At 40.4% G+C, this 16807-nt stretch overlaps 1 protein-coding gene across 1 annotated transcript; it reads left to right on the top strand.

Moving 5' to 3' along the window:
- Positions 1-10337: 10337 nt before the first annotated feature.
- On the top strand, positions 10338-12923 carry LOC134466499 (CCN family member 1-like). The gene is made up of 5 exons (XM_063220396.1): positions 10338-10465; positions 10568-10781; positions 10908-11234; positions 11603-11808; positions 12068-12923. The coding sequence occupies exons 1-5, from the start codon at positions 10418-10420 to the stop codon at positions 12368-12370; spliced, it is 1098 nt and encodes a 365-aa protein (XP_063076466.1). The 5' UTR covers positions 10338-10417; the 3' UTR covers positions 12371-12923.
- The last annotated feature ends 3884 nt before the right edge of the window (positions 12924-16807 follow it).

Below are 16807 nucleotides of genomic sequence, written 5' to 3'. Positions count from 1 at the left end.
GGCAGATTGTCCCCAAATTGAGTTTACCAAAACATCTTATTTTCCTGGAAAGGGGGAAGTCACTGTGCCCGGAATGATTAACCCTCAAACGACCGGGCTGTTTTTGCGACTAATCTGACCAAGCGGGGTCATTATGACCCCAATAGGAATACCACTAGGCCTATACATATTTTTTTGGGGTCATTCAAATGTATACATCTTGGACATGCTTGTCCTTCATCTAAAGCAAAAGAAAGTGAATTTGTACAAACCCCAACTCCGGTGAAGTTGGGACGTTTGGTAAACTGAATAAAATCCAAATGCTATCATTTCCAAAACATTCAATCCATTCATTAGATGGAGAATAGTGAATGTAGGCCTACTCATTTCTAATTTGAAAACTGCAATGTCTCAAATAAGTTGGGACGGGGATCAGTGAAATGTAATAAACACCCAAATAAGATAAAACAACAAAGAAGAACATTTGAAAATGATTTGTACTGATGGACAATATCAGTGTCCAGGTAGGCCATAAGACCATCACAGAGAGGCTGAGTCACTCAGAATTCAAGATGCAGAGGGAATAATTACCATAGTTATTACATACATTTTTGAATTCCCTTTGATGTACCATGATAGAGTGTATATAAGCCATATTTTTGTCATTAAAATCATTGTATAGGTTCATGACATCATTTAATATATATTGGCTGTAGTCTCACTATAGCTTTCCAAGAATTGCAGCTATTGAAAATTGACCATATTAAGAATGCTTCATGTGTGCAAATGATAGAGGGGTTTAACATTCTCCTATGCACCCGAGCTCACTTGAAATAGACCCAGAAGACATGGGAAACATTCAACAGAGTCTTGCACATCCTGTGCGACAGTGAAAATGGACCACGCAACTTGTGTTAGTGCTAAATTCAAAAGTCAGCATCCATGATGCAGTAGTGCATTGGTTAAGTTGTTCTCACTCATCTGTAGAGTTAAATACAGTGTTGAATGATATATAAATGGGTTCTAAACAGCATGAAAAGCCACTCATGTATTGTATTTTGAAGGAAGATCTTCAATTACTGTCACATAGTAAGGACAAATTGCATTCTCCACTATGTTTTAACAGTTTAACTCCATCGTAAGGACCAGCAGGTTATAAAATGGCTGGCTTTTGGTCAAGACCTGTCACACTGTAACCCAACATTTAAGCTGGTGAAATCATGTCCAAGATAGGAATTAACACAGTTTTTTAAATATAAAATCATCTCATCGGTTAAAGTATTTAACTGTTAAGCGTTGTCTTTTGTTTTGTTTTCAGTCTTCCTTTACCTTGGCTGCCTTTTATTGTCCCTGTCCCAACTCTTTTGAGACGTGTTGTTTTTACATATTCATGGATATCCCCCAAAACAATAATTTTGGTCAGTTTTGATGGCTGATTTTCTTTGTGCCATTCTCCATCTAATGTAAGAATCAGAAGTTTTGAAAATGGCAGTATTTTGTTATTATTCACAATTTACCTTGTCTCCCAACTTCTATGGAGTTGGGGTTTGTACATTTTATTATTTTGTTTAGAGGTAGTCAAAATTACATACACATATTGCTAAATAGAGAATTGTTTAATTTACATAGACAAAATCATGTCTCAAGCATATGAGCGTATCTAGGCTATTCTCGAAAATATCACTTTCTTATCTTGTGTCTATCACTGTGCAATGAGCAACAATACATGGTGCAATAATAGAGGAAATGCTGGATGCCCTCACAATGTGCTTGATTGGCGATATTGCAGGGGGTGCCCACTTAATGTAGGCCTATATAATATATTACATTTTAATAATTATTGAATTATTATTATTACATATTATATTATATATATATATATATATTATATATATATATATATATATATATATATATATATATATATATATATATTATATTATTAAATTTAATATTATAAATATTTATATTATAGATATTTTAGATCTCCTGACCATGGCCTGCCCCACGACAAAATATAAAATTATTATTAATATAAAAATATTTCTTAGTTTCGTTTGATTAGCTTTCCTCTTGAAAATGCAGTGTTTCTTTTTCTTGAATATAGTCTACCATGATCTCTATTTCTTGTTAGGCACTAGACATCATCCAACACATTTCTCCAAGATAGGGGGCACAAGTAAAACAGTGAAACTGTTGTGCAGAATCCTGCATAAATTCCCTTAATTTCTAGTAGATTCTTTTATTATTGTGCATGTCATTTTGTCTCTATCGTCTGATTTTACTTGTCTGGCGGCAAACGCCAAACTAAATCACAAGTGTGATCTAAAGAATGCGCAGGGCAGCATGGGTACTCCCAGGCTATGATTTTACACAGGTTCCAGTGTAATCGAGTAGATCTAGAGTAGGCCTACTTGATACAAGTGCATGGTCGAGTTGTAAAATCAAATCAGGGGGGATGGTCAGAGATTGAAGCTGATTATTGGGGGTTTTTCCCCCGAGAAATTTTTGAAAATGTAGTTGTTAAAAGTGGAATTTTAATACAATATGTGAAGAAGGGAGGCTTGTTTTAAAGGGGAATGATTTTTTACCATTTTCATTGTTGGGGGAATGGCATCCCCCCTCATCCCCCTACAACTCGAGCCCTGAGTACAAGCAAAAGCAGGCCTGCTAATTTCAAAAACTATGTAGCTCCTTAGTGCATGCCGCACCTCCAGTGGCACGCTGTAATAGTCATTGAAAAGTTAAGTAGGCTACAGTACCAGTGCTACAATACTGACATAACACAGGGCCAGTAATGCACTATGACTTGGTCATTGCTACTCTGGTAACAGCATATGTATAACTCAGTGTCCTAAAATAAGTAGCCTAAGTATACTCCTAAAAGAGTATGAGAACTCAAATGCTATGACAGCTGTATGAGACCCCCCCCCCCTTCCTTTTGTCTTGTGTTTGTGAAGGTATTTGTCTATATATCTATGTTATATAATTGTGAAAAAAAGCAATACAAATTTCAATGGAAAAAAGTATGTAAAAGCTATTCAATTACAATACTTGAGAAATTGTATGCCTAATTAGTTACTTTCCACCCGAGAGGATGGTTGCTGTAACTCTTACAGGTTTAGGGCACAAGTGGCCTCTGGGTGGAGCTACAGTACAAACCTCTCTTGCTCAAGCTTATGTTTCTGTGCAGTGGAAGTCGGGCACACACAAATGACCAAATCATTGACGTGCCTATCATTTGACCATACTGGCTTGTGCTCTGGTTTAAAATAACCTGTCATTTGCATCCAACTATTAAATTTAAGTCTCTTACTTCCTTTAACATTGGCTTACAGAGGAAGTTCATGATTTGGTCACAGATCTAACACGTTCATATACAGTCCCAGGAAAAAGTTTGTACACCCTTTGAAGTTTCTTACATTTCTGTCAAAATTGATCATAAAACATGGTCTGATCTTCCCGGAAATCTCAAGAAGGAACAATCAGAGGCTCCTTTAATTAATTACAAACAAACATTTACATGTTATCATATTTGTATTGGTCATAAGGCCATAACATTCACAGGAGAGCAGGGCATAAGTAAGTACACCCTTGCATTAAGTAGGTTTTAACCCTCAGTTAGTTGCAATATCATCAACCAGACTTGTCCTGTAGTTGCAGATCAGATTAACAAAACAATCTGTTTGTATCTGGTCTCCCTCTTCTTTAGAGAACTGCCTCTCGTCAGCAAGGTTTGTGGGATGTCTGGAGTGCATAGCTTTCTTGACTTCATGCCATATAATCTCAATTGTTTTTTGTCAGGACTTTGACTGGGCTATTTAAGAATGTGTATTTCATTATTATGAAGCCATTCTAAAGTCGATTTGCTTCTAAAGTATGGGTTGTTGTCACATTTCAGGACCCATACTCTTGTGTGCTTCAACTGTGTGACAGACTTCCTCACGTTTTTTTCTGTAAAATATCACAATAAACTTGAGTTCATTGTTCCACTGATAATAGCAAACTGTCAAGGGCCTGAGGCAGCAAGGTAGCCGCATATAATGATGCTCCCGCCACCATACTCAGAAGAGGAGATGTAACCAAAAATAGCTAAAAATGGGATTCATTCTGCCAATCTAAAATTAATGGGGTTTCTGTCCAAAAAAATATTGCTGCACCTTTGAGGTTTGCAAAAAAGCATTTATATGCTTCATAGAATTACTGCAAAATATTCTGTAGACCAACGTTGAAATCAAAGTTGAATTGTTCAGGGGAACACACAATGTCATGTTTGGAGGAGAACTGGAGAACCACACCTTCACCAAAACATCATCTCCACCTTTGAGTATGGTGACGGGAGCATCATTATATGCAGCTACCTTGCTGCCTCAGGCCCTTTTCAGTTTTCTATTATCAGTGGAACAATGAACTCAGAAGTTTATCGAGATATTTTACAGAAAAAAGTGAGGTAGTCTGTCACACAGTTGAAGCACACAAGAGGATGGGTGCTGAAATGTGACAACAACCCATACTTTAGAAGCCAATCGACTTTAGAATGGCTTCATAATAATGAAATACACATTCTGGAATAGCCCAGTCAAAGCCCTGACAAAAAACAATTGAGATTATATGGTATGAAGTCAAGAAAGCTATGCACTCCAGACATCCCACAAACCTTGCTGACGAGAGGCAGTTTTCTAAAGAAGAGGGAGACCAGATACATCCAGATTGTTTTGTTAATCTAATCTGCAACTACAGGAAATATTTGGTTGAGGTTATTGCGACTAAATTAGGGTTAAAACCTATTAAATGCAAGGGTGTACTTACTTATGCCTTGCTGTCCTGTGAATTTTTACATCTTATGGCCAATGAAAATATGAAAACTTGTAAATGTTTGGGTTGAATTAGTTAAAGCAGACTCTGGTTGTTCCTTCTTGAGATTTCCGGGAAGATCAGACCATGTTTTATGACCAATTTTGACAGAAAGGTAAGACATTTCAAAGGGTGCACAAACTTTTTCCTGGGACTGTAGGCCTACTAAGTCAATTGAGGACAAATCACCAATCATCTTAGTAATGCATGTATGCATGTAAACCTACTGTGCTACATGGCAGTGATTTGTCACTGTGTTTAAACTATGCCCCATTTCAGACACTTTGGTGGAAATCTGTGCATGAGCTTAACTAAGCGTACAGCTTGTGGATTTTACGTGGAGATTTTACAATAGACAATATTGCTTGACCACAAACAACTAAGATGCGTGTTGAAATCTGCCGGAATAGTCCTTTCACTGAAAAAGTAAAGGAAGAGCTGAAATGAATGGAGGAATGGATGAATGGAGGTCATCCCCAAGATCGATAAACCGGCTGAGTGAGTAATGGTGTCAGTTCCAAAACCATAGTGGCAAAATTGGTTTGTGTTGACCTTACCACACTCACTGAGGATGTGTGCAGATAAAAGCTTGCACAGTGGACTAAACACTGGCACAGCTAAATGGCTCACAAGTTTTTAAACTGAATGCATGTGGTGGTATTTGACCGAATAATGAGGAACTCACTCCTTTATTTCTCCCTAAGGCAGTTTTTGTTCTCCTTCCCATTTGCCATAAACACTGTGCCAGAACATTTTTAGAGACACATCTCCCGGCTCTTAGCTGTAGCCCCTTAACACACATCGTTCCACCACTGGAGCGCTGTAATAATCACTGAAAAAAACTAACTACCATAGTACTACAACACTATAACTGTACACAGTAATAACGATTTGGTCATGGCTATTCTGGCATCAGCTAATTTATAACAGGGGCAGTTCTCTTAAGGGGTTAAAGGTGTTATATGCAGATGGTGCCCTTGAGTATGGAGAGAATAGGGCATAGCATGATGAGCGGCTCACAGCTTTCAAGAGGCGGGACTAAGATAAATGAAAAAAACAAAACCCTGTTGCATAGTCTGAGGTTCTGTTTTGGGACATAACGTCAGTGCACTTGGCATTAAGCCTGACCCTGACCAAATCAGATCCATCACAGACTATTAAGCCCTACCGGGTCCATCAAAGTGAGTCATAAATGAATGGTGATCATTATACAAGAGACATTGCAAAGTGAAATGCTTTCGTGACTATATGAAGGAAGGGATAAATGTCTCGATGGGAGAACGAAGGGAGAAATGGCATGCCGCCTCAGCAGTCTGTCTGGTGGTCAATGTGAGATTTGTGCTAAACATCAACAAGTACACCTAAAAGCAGTGAATCTCTCAGCGCTGCTTACAGTAAGTGACCATGACAGAAAGTAGATCTGTTTTACAAGGAAAATGACTATTGACTAATAGATCAATGCAGTGATAATAATGAAGACACTATAACGACATCAGCAAGGGTAATTAATGACTTGACATAGATTTTTGCCAGACACTGAGTGCCTGCAATGCTGGTATAATGGATTATGGACCTATACTAGCTCTTTCTCCTCTTCTCTTCACAGATGACTTGAGGACATGTCAACGGAAGCCCATACTTCACCCAGAGCAATGGGGAGGGGTCGTCTGTTTCCTGCACAGTAGGGCTGCTTTGAATGGTGATCTGCATACGTGAAACTTCTTGGGCAGGTATAAGATTTCATGGCCATCCAAATCAAGAGTACATGCTCAATAAAATGTACAAGAACAGTGAATGTGAATCTTTGTCCCCTTCTTTATAGCAAAGCAATATTCAGAGGAAGATTTAAGAAGACTCAGAAATTTCAGTTCGATATAGCCTACATCACTTGTGCTGTCAGATTTGAGCATCCTCTGAGAATCAGCAAGCAATTGGCAATCCTTTTACTTTTCCATTGTTTGCTGGGAAGATACTGTAAGGGCCTCATCATGCAGAAGCAAGTAAAGCAAATAAATGTGGTTCCTCTTGGTAGTCACTGTGTAAATATAAACATTTCATTCATTCCTGAACATACTGACCTACTTTATTTACTAAATCACCCTCCACTCACCACTGCCGCCACAAAAAAAATCTATAAATGCACTCTCTAACCCACCTCGTCTGACACGGTCTGAATTCTTCATTTTACTGTCTTTGCGGCCTGCACTGTAGAGACATTGCTGATTCAGCAGGAGTGCAATCGCAGACGGACACAATGTTCCCTCTCCGAGCATGAGGACTGTGTGGAATACAAAGACGGGTTAGCATTTTGCCAGAGTGATGTAAGAGGAGCTGTATTAGCAATCATCTCTTTTGAACTCCCTCATCTGGAAGAACCACAGGAATTCTTGTGTCTGAACTTTCAGAAAATGTGTGTGACTCACCAGAGCTTCAGACAGGAACGGATCCAGTCTGCACTGACGTATAGCCTACTTTATGAATTGCTGCCGAGAACAGAGTTATAGGTTGTCATCATTGTACAACATACAGTAAAAGGTCAAGCTTCTTAGGGCTTCTTAGTATTGGCATGGGAGGGCAGAATGAAGATCCTTATCTACCTGACAGAGAATTGTGTGCAAAGCTTGCACAAATGTTGATTTAGGGACCAAGGCAACTGGGGTTGGGGGTGAAAGTTTCTCATTACTTGTACTAATTACTAATACTTGAATTGTGTAACATGAAACCATGTTATGCAATTACCCTGTCAAATCCCTATGTACTGTAGGGCCTACCTATTATGTAATTTGGATGCCAAGCAATCCAACTCATTGATGAGGGAATCTCTTGTATGCGCACTGCTTTACTCAGAATTGACAGCCTCTGTTGAATGATTTTCACCTTGCGTGTTGAACCAAAGGGACCAGAGCCAAGGGACAAGCCAAAGGAAAGCCAAACACGGCAATTTAGTTGACACCCCCCTGACAAAGACCTCCAGTAATCCCATCTAAACTTGACACCTGTCACTGGGATTTCACATAGCAGCCTGTTCTTTAGTCCTCGGAACACATCGATGTTCTGTTTGCTTCACTAGTTGTCAAGCCAACACAAGCAACTGCACGGAACACAATATGGGCCAAGACCAATTGAAAGTCACATCACTTTATCGTAGGTCAATAAACATGTGTTTGCTCTACTGCCTGTTATGGCCTGTTATTTGTATCACGATAATGATCATGTTGAAGGCATTGATTATGACAGAAATTGTGAAATCAATTCAACTCAATAGCTGAAACATGCCTGTTTGATTGTACGTCTTATGAAAGGTGCATTTAGAAGTTACTTTAAAGGTACACTGTGTAAGATTTTTAGTTGTTTATTTCCAGAATCCATGCAACTCATTCACTAATGTTACCCTTTTCATGAATACTTACCACCAATTCTAAGTATTCATTATGACTGAGAAAATTGCACTTTTCATACATGAAAAGGAGGATCTTCTCCATGGTCCGCCATTTTGAATTTGCAGAAATGGACATTTTTTTTGCTGCAAAAATGACTGTACTTTGGCCATACTAGAAAATATTAGTTTATTAGTTAGTAAACTTTCATTAAAAGATCAAATTTGGCTATAGGCTACCCAGTTTCAATGAGCAGCATAGTTGCAGTGCCTTTTTTTGGCAATTTCCTGCACAGTGCACCTTTAAAATGTAGCTAAATAAAACTGTCTTTAGGCTTACTTGACTCCATTCCTCCTACCCCATTCCTTTGCCACAGTCACTTGTGAACTCATGCCCTTCACTGTGGGGCAAATAAAGTCATGCTTGAACACGCTTCAGCACATCTCCTGTAAAGAGTCCCAGAGCTTAAATGTCCATTTGGATTGGCATATGGAAAACCGTCTCCCTGCTCCCTGTAATTTATTCTGAGTTTCTTGATGTGTCTCAACTCAAGGAAGGTATTTTTCACGGTTCATCCTCCGTGGATCCTGAATGGAATGTTCTGCTGGGTTTTGCTCCAGTGCATTCCTTCCCACCCAGGGACTTCTGTTTATCTAGTCCTGCTCGAGGCTCAGTCCATTATCCCAGCTGGAACCAAGATCCTAGAGCAGTGGTTCTCAACCTTTTTTGGACAAACGCCCCCTTGACCTCATCATAAGCCTCCCAACGACCCCTTCCCTTCACCTCATCATAAGCCTGCCAATGCCCCCCTTAGTATTGAAAATTAAATAGACTAATTCCCACCAATGGGAACTAAGCGCTGCCCCCACACAGCTGTATCCTCCACACCTCCGTAGGGCTCCTCAACACTCCCTAGGGGGCTGCAGCGCCCCGGTTGAGAAACGCTATCCTAGAGGATATCAGAGATCAGAATGCCAGATGCACATCCTTCTTCCCATCCATATTGTTTTTGTTTTAGGCTAATTATTTGTTTGCGTCTGTGTGTGTGTGTGTGTGTGTGTGTGTGTGTGTGTGTGTGTGTGTGTGTGTGTGTGTGTGTGTGTGTGTGTGTGTGTGTGTGTGTGTGTGTTAATTTTTACATAAGTTAAAAAACTATACAGGGACGAATTATGATTCCATGGCGCATGGGCCAGACAACAAGAAGGGCGCCCCTCTATGGGTGTTACAAAGTTGTTATAATTGCAATTTTAGTGCATTACGAGAATGGAAATAGGCTACACATAACCAGGGCTGGGCTTCAGGGCCCCCTTGGGCCGGCCCAGTAGGCCTGCAGTAATCCATCTTGACCAGAGGCGATTCTAGGGTCAGGTGGGGCCCCAAGCAATAATGCAAAAGAATGAATAAAATCACCACTACTGTAGTACAGTATGGGTAGTTATTCACTATCTAGGGGCTTGGGGTCCCCAAACGGCTGCCTGCCTTGCCTGGTGGCAAGATGCGCCTCTGATCTTGACTAGATTGAACAACCATACCCATGGTGTCATCAGGATTTTTCAACAGGTCCATGCTAATTGTAGCCAGGTTTTACTAGACCACATTTATTAACCTATTTCATAATTAATTTTGAAGTAATTCAAATGAATGGTCTCTATAGCCTGTTAGGCTATACTAACTACATAATACAATATTATGTACACACACACAGTTTTGTTTTTGCTAAAATATGAACAAACTATTAACTTGGAACAATTTCCCCGATGGTTTAATAATTATGTCACTTCCACCAAAAACTGTGACAAAAATTAAACCATATGGCTTACTTCTGCTTAGAGAAAAGTTACATTTTTCTTAAGGGGGCGTTTTGCCCCACCCTACCCTATAGGCCTACTGTGATAATTTGAATCTCAGAAATATTAGTTCAACTTTCCAAATGAATTAGTCCCATGAATTGTGAGGATTACAGTGAAGACTAGGCTACATTTTGCTCTTCCTCAGTGAAACAGCCGCGTTTCCTGGATGGAGCAGTGGGTTTGAGTTTGAGACATTCCAGTCATAGCTTCAAGAGCACCTCACAGTCCAGCCAGTTCATACGTAAGCCGCTTGCCAGTATAAAAAGGGAGGGAGACACGACCTCAGCAACACAAGCAACAGTGCAGGCAAGGCAAAAACGGAATAACCTGAATAACTGTGTTCAAGTCAAACAGGAGATGTCGATGCTCTATTTCACCCTAATTTTCGTTGGATGTCTCACAAAGGTGAGGAAACCATTTTTGACAACTCCGTGGTTCGCTTTAAGATAAACTGTTACTTGTATCGTATGTACAGTCGTTCTCACATTTTCTGTCGTTTTTGCATAGGTGTTCTCAGAATGTCCTTCAGTTTGCGTGTGCCCACGGGAGACTCCGACGTGTGAACTGGGAGTCAGCTTAGTGACGGACGGATGCGGCTGTTGCAAGGTCTGCGCGAGGCAGCTGAACGAGGACTGCAGCAGCGTGGAGCCGTGTGACCACGTTAAAGGACTTCAGTGCAACTTTGGAGCTAGCCGGGGCGCATCTGAAGGCATATGTCGAGGTATACTTAAAGCTATTTTTTTTTTTTTTACCATACTTAAAGCAAATTATTTATTCAATAGTGATCAGTGATCTGTATCCTGCAGAACACACATGTGAACTCATCTATTTTGTTTATCTTTAACAGCTAAGCTCGAAGGAAGATCTTGTGAGTTCAACAACAAAATGTACCAAAATGGAGAGACCTTTACGCCAAGTTGCAAACATCAGTGCACTTGCATGGATGGCGCCGTTGGATGCATCCCGTTGTGCCTCCAGGAGCTGTCAATGCCTGACCTGGGCTGCCATAACCCCACACTGGTGAAGGTGCCCGGCCAGTGCTGCAGCCAGTGGGTCTGCCAGGACGCAGACAAGACGAAAGCGAAGAAAGACCCGGGTCAATCAGGTCAAACTGAAGAAAACCTGACAGAGAAAGATACCTTCTTCCCCAGATTCAACGGAAAACATCAAGCAGGTCAGCATCTCTCTCTCTCTCTCCTCTCTCTCTATCTTCTCTCTTTCTATCTCTCTCCTCTCTCTCTATCTTCTCTCTCTCTCTCTCTCTCTCTCTCTCTCTCTCTCTCTCTCTCTCTCTCTCATATTGTGTTATCACTGGATTTTTCTCTAATTCTAACCTGGGGAAATAAAATATGCCACCTGCAGTAAACGAGCTAAGATTCCCATAAAATATTAAAATCTAAAAATCACCTTGAAGAGGGCTTAGATTTTTTTTATGTGCGGCAGTCCTCTCAGGCACTGTGATGAGACATCTTTTTATCATGTATTATGCATTTACAAAGTTTAAGTCCCTGAGTTCTAATCACTGTGTTTATGCCCTCACAGCATTCAGAGAACAGCCTGAGATGCGCATACTGTCATCTGGCCTGAAGTGTATCACTCACTCCACCAGCTGGTCTCCGTGCTCCAAAACCTGTGGCGCAGGCTTCTCCACCCGGGTCACCAACAGCAACCCACAATGCAAGCTAGTGAAGGAGTCACGCATATGCCAAGTGCGCCCATGCTCCACATCCCCTCCCACTGGTTTGAAGGTAAGCAAAGTGCACGATGATACGATATGGTTATCACTTATTACATTACATTTAGCAGACGCTTTTGACTAAAGTGACTTATAAGGAGGACATTCAAGCAAGTGCAGAGTAAGGGGTCAGTACATAGTACAGCAGTATAGAAGTAATGTAGAGAACTGATAGAGATGAAAAGAAGTGAGTAGAGTTATGACATGGAGTAGAGTTATGACAAGGTCCAATAACTGACTCTTTGCATTTTGCCTGTTTTTTTTATTTTCAGAAAGGGAAGAAATGCACTCGCACTGAAAAACTGAAGGAACCCACAAAGCTCAGGCATGCAGGTTGCATGAGTGTCCGAAGCTACCAGCCAAAGTTCTGCGGCTCCTGCCTGGACGGACGATGCTGTGTTCCAGAGCAGACGAGAACGCTGCCTGTGCTCTTCAGGTGTGACAATGGGGAGACCTTCTCTAAAGATGTGATGATGATCCAGTCCTGCAAGTGCACCTCGGAGTGCCCGCTGAGGTTTGAGGGACCCCTCCCCATGCACAGGCTGGAGAATGACATACATGAGTTTGACGAGTGATCCACTCTGATTCACATTGGTGTGTGTGTGTGTGTGTGTGTGTGTGTGAGTGTTAGTGCGTGTATGTGTTTAGGGAAGTGGGGTGTTTTGAACATGAAGGATTTGGTCAAACATCGAAATACACGTGATTCTTATTTCTCCATATTGGAGCTAAACAGAATTGACTTCACATTGAAGCATGATATTGGGTTACATTAAGAACCCCAAATTTCTGTTATGACACATATGGTTTGTTTAGAAACAACAGATTATCTTGTGACTGTATATTTTGTAGCATTCAGACATTCTGCCAGGATAACATCTGCGATGCTGGTTAAGGGCATGCAAAGCAAAATGAAAGCAATGTATTTCTGCCACCTAGACACCTCTGTGTATTTGAATGCCTTTTATTGTTTTTTTTTCCAATTATTTATTTATGAGAGTATTTTTGTATTTTTATTTCTATTTTTCCTGTGCTTTGCTTTTGTGGTGTGAATAAACAATTATTTATGAAAAAAATATGTCTGTGCTGCATCCTTCCAGCCCAGAGGCACGAACCCCATCCTCCCATACAATATATAATAATCAAAGAACAATGCACAAGAGAATAATGTGACAGAAAACTGTATGATGTAGTCAGATGTGTGATGGGAAACAGGCGGTGTTATGGTGTCATTATTTAAAGAAAAAACTTGGAAAGTGTTGCGCTGCACTCACAAACTAGACACAACAAAGAAGCAATTATTTGTTTCAAATGAGTTACCAGCAAGTAAAACAACATGTAGCCTACATTAATGTTCAGCAATGACATTCTTCACTGAAAACATCAGCTCAGTTTTATTGTGCCACATGTTTCTTAGTTGTAAACACAACTGAAATACCATTATAACAATCTACAAAGATATACTCACCAAATGTATAAAAGTACCACCTGCTGTGTGTGTGTGTGTGTGTGTGTGTGTGTGTGTGTGTGTGTGTGTGTGTGTGTGTGTGTGTGTGTGTGTGTGTGTGTGTGTGTGTGTGTGTGTGTGTGTGTGTGTGTGTGTTTCAGAGAGTGAGAAAGGGTGTGTCTATATGACAACAGGAAAACAGACATCACTCCTCAACCCACGCAAAAGCAGAACTTTTAACACCCTCTCCCACTTTTTAACACCATCAGTTCTGACAATAAACTTTGTGTTTGCTGTGCACACTTCCTCTTATATCATGCTCACTTGCATTGCCAGTACTTTCAAGTCCACAACCCACCATGCTATAAGCGTTAGATACCACAGACGTTATTCACTTTAGTAGTTTGGCATGTTTCTACAGTACAGTTACAGTATATACAGCAAACATGAAAGCGTTAAACATTTAATTATTTTTTGTGTAAACAAAGATGTAAACAATATATTACTGACCAGTGAAACATGGCCATTTTATTCAAATACAGGCACACCAGTAGCAGGAAACTCCTTTACCATCTCTGCAATACATGCTTTGCCAGGAAACACATGGCACTATGGCCCTATGAAATTGTCAACACTCACATCTATTATTTATTATTTAACTTTTTTCTCGACATAGTGCAAGTTTTAGAGTCATTAATGCTGTATGAAAGTTCCATTAATGTGCTTACAACTACCATTCAAATGTGTGGCTGGTATGGCGGGGCCTTCTCACTTTTTGCATTGAGTCAGCACAGCTGAACATTGTAAATCTGACATCATATCACGGCAGCTGGTGTGACAAGTACTGCAAACCTCCATTGCAGATTAAGCACACACACACACACACACACACACACACACACACACACACACACACACACACACACACACACACACACACACACACACACACACACACACACACACACACACACGTACACCTTGGCCTGATGTTTTTATTTCACTCCAGATGACGGTGCATCATGGCCAACAACAACGGTACTGAATTGCAGTTTTGTGTCTCATTTGGTTAGTTGGTGTCCTCCATACAACTGTGTATATGCGTCAGGTTTAAATACATTATTTATGGCCCTGCCGTCGCCTAACGGTAGGGCACTGGGTTACTATGCCGGAGGCCTGGGTTCAATTCCTGCCCGGTTCATTTGCCCACACCCATTTCCTGTCTCTACTCCACTGTCCTGTCAAAAATAAAGGTACAACAAGCCCTAATATATATATATATATATGAAGAGTTCAGATGCAAAACCCCTAAGTGCCTTTTCAGAAAATAATCTTAATTCATTTTTATTTAATACAAAGCTATCAAAATTGCATATTTTTTATTTTATTTATATAATATAACTATTTATATGCATTATCAAGTACATGAATGTAAACCAAACTAACAACGGGGTTCTCTAAAAATATAGAAGTGCAGGTCTTCGGAAATGGAGTTAGGGGGTTTTGCATCTGAACTCTTCATATATATATATATATATATATATATACACCGTATACAGCCGTGGCAAAAATTGATAGACCACTTCTAAATTTTCTGATTTTGCTATGGATCGGTATGTGTTTGAGTAAAACACACATTGGTAGTTCATCCTATAAACCATCGGCAACATGTCCTCCAAATTTCGAAAGATTCAGATCATTTATTTGCAGAAAATCAAGCTTTCGGTCTACTGACCTTCCACTTCCAAGGTCAGTAGACCGAAAGCTTGCCCTATCATTAAAAAGAACACAAAGGGGATTTAAGTGTGCAGACATTTTTCTTTCAATTTTACACAGTTTTTGTTTATGTTTGGCACCTTTTTATCGAGAGTGTGGTGGGATCCGGTTAAACACAATTTGCAGAAAATCTTAAAATGGTCAAAATAAAACATAAGATGCAATGTTTCCAAGTCCCTGAAAAGGCAAAGAAAACAAGATGATATTAACATTAAAACAACATAATGACAATGTATTAACTTGGGAAGAGTTTAGAAATCAATATTTGGTGGAATAAGCCTGATATGTAGTCACAGCTTTCATGCATTTTGGTATGCGTTCCTCCTTCACATTGTTCTTGGATGACTTTATTTCAGGCCTGGTGCAAGAATTCAAGTTGCTGAGCTTAGGTTGATGGCATGTGACCATCCAGCGTCCTCTTGATCACATTCCAGAGGTTTCCAATGGGTTCAGGCCTGGCGTTTGGGCTGACCATATCAGGGTATTGATCTGGTGGTCCTCCATCCACAGCTTGATTGGCCAAACTGAGTGGCTGGATCATTGTCCTTCTAAAAAAAAACAGTCCTCAGCGTTCAGAAGCTGAAGCACCCTCAAATTATCACCAATCCTTGGCCAACTTTCACATCTAATCCAACACCTGGTCTTCTAATGGTTAGCTAGAGACCTGGGGAGGTCTATATGAACCACAGAATCTTGCACCTGCTGTGAAATGTGGCAGAGAATAGGTGATTATCTGATGATGCCTCAGCAAGGCTGAAAACAGTCAAATTCATTGTTGCAAATGATGTGTCTCTGAAGTCACATACAAAGTTACCTTGGGCCAAAACATGTTTCCCTCTGTTCTGACAACGCCCATGAACGCTGAGGACAGTTTTTTTTAAGAGAAGGACAGTGCTCCAGCCACTCAGCTTGCCAATCAAGCTGTGGATGGAGGACCACCAGATCAATACCCTGATATGGTCAGCCCAAACTCTAGGCCCGAACCGTTGGTGTTTGGTTATGGCCAGTGGTGTAGTCTACGTAGAACGCGGGTATACGGAGTATACCCACTTCTAAATTTCAGGGATTTCAGTATACCCACTTAAAATTGATGGATCCATTGTTTGAATAGCACAAATATATACAGTATACCCACTTCAAAAACAATTCAAATATACAGTATACCCACCACAAAAAAGTAGACTACACCACTGGTTATGGCTGTCTCTGTCCAAACAGCAGGCATCACCCAAACAGCGCTTACAGACACCCTATACACATGCACTGAAGGTTAGAGTAGGTGTGATGTTGAGAGCTCATTGTAAGGACTTAATTTGACATTGAAGGAAACCATTTGTGATTATGAACAAACACAGCAGGCACTCTGCACTGTCATCCTGATGTAACGGAGGCCAACTAGCAGAGTGTGGCGTGGAACGTTAGAAAACCTCCCTCCCGGAGCCTCAATACAGTGCGGTAGCGTTGGGCTATCAGACCTGCCCTTCAGCTCAGCGGCCTTGTAATGTGTCACCCATTGCCGAATCGATGTGTTGACGAGGTGGTGAGTTCGCGGCCCCGAGGGGGACGAACTGCGTAGGAACACTGACACCCACATACAGATAGCCTACACACAAGCACACAGATGCGCACACGAGATGGCAGATTTCTGACTTTTTATCTCATAAAATTGAAAGTTTATCATTGCAAAGTCACTCAGAATAATACCCACATCTCTGGAAATAAATAAATAAACAAATAATAATAATAATAATAATATTAATATCAATAACCTGTCACTAATACTCCACCTCCA

This window comes from Engraulis encrasicolus, chromosome 16 (genome assembly GCF_034702125.1).
Source record: "Engraulis encrasicolus isolate BLACKSEA-1 chromosome 16, IST_EnEncr_1.0, whole genome shotgun sequence".
NCBI lineage: Eukaryota > Metazoa > Chordata > Actinopteri > Clupeiformes > Engraulidae > Engraulis > Engraulis encrasicolus.
The sequence above is the reverse complement of the archived record's forward strand: the minus strand, read 5'-3'. Positions and strand labels throughout refer to the sequence as shown.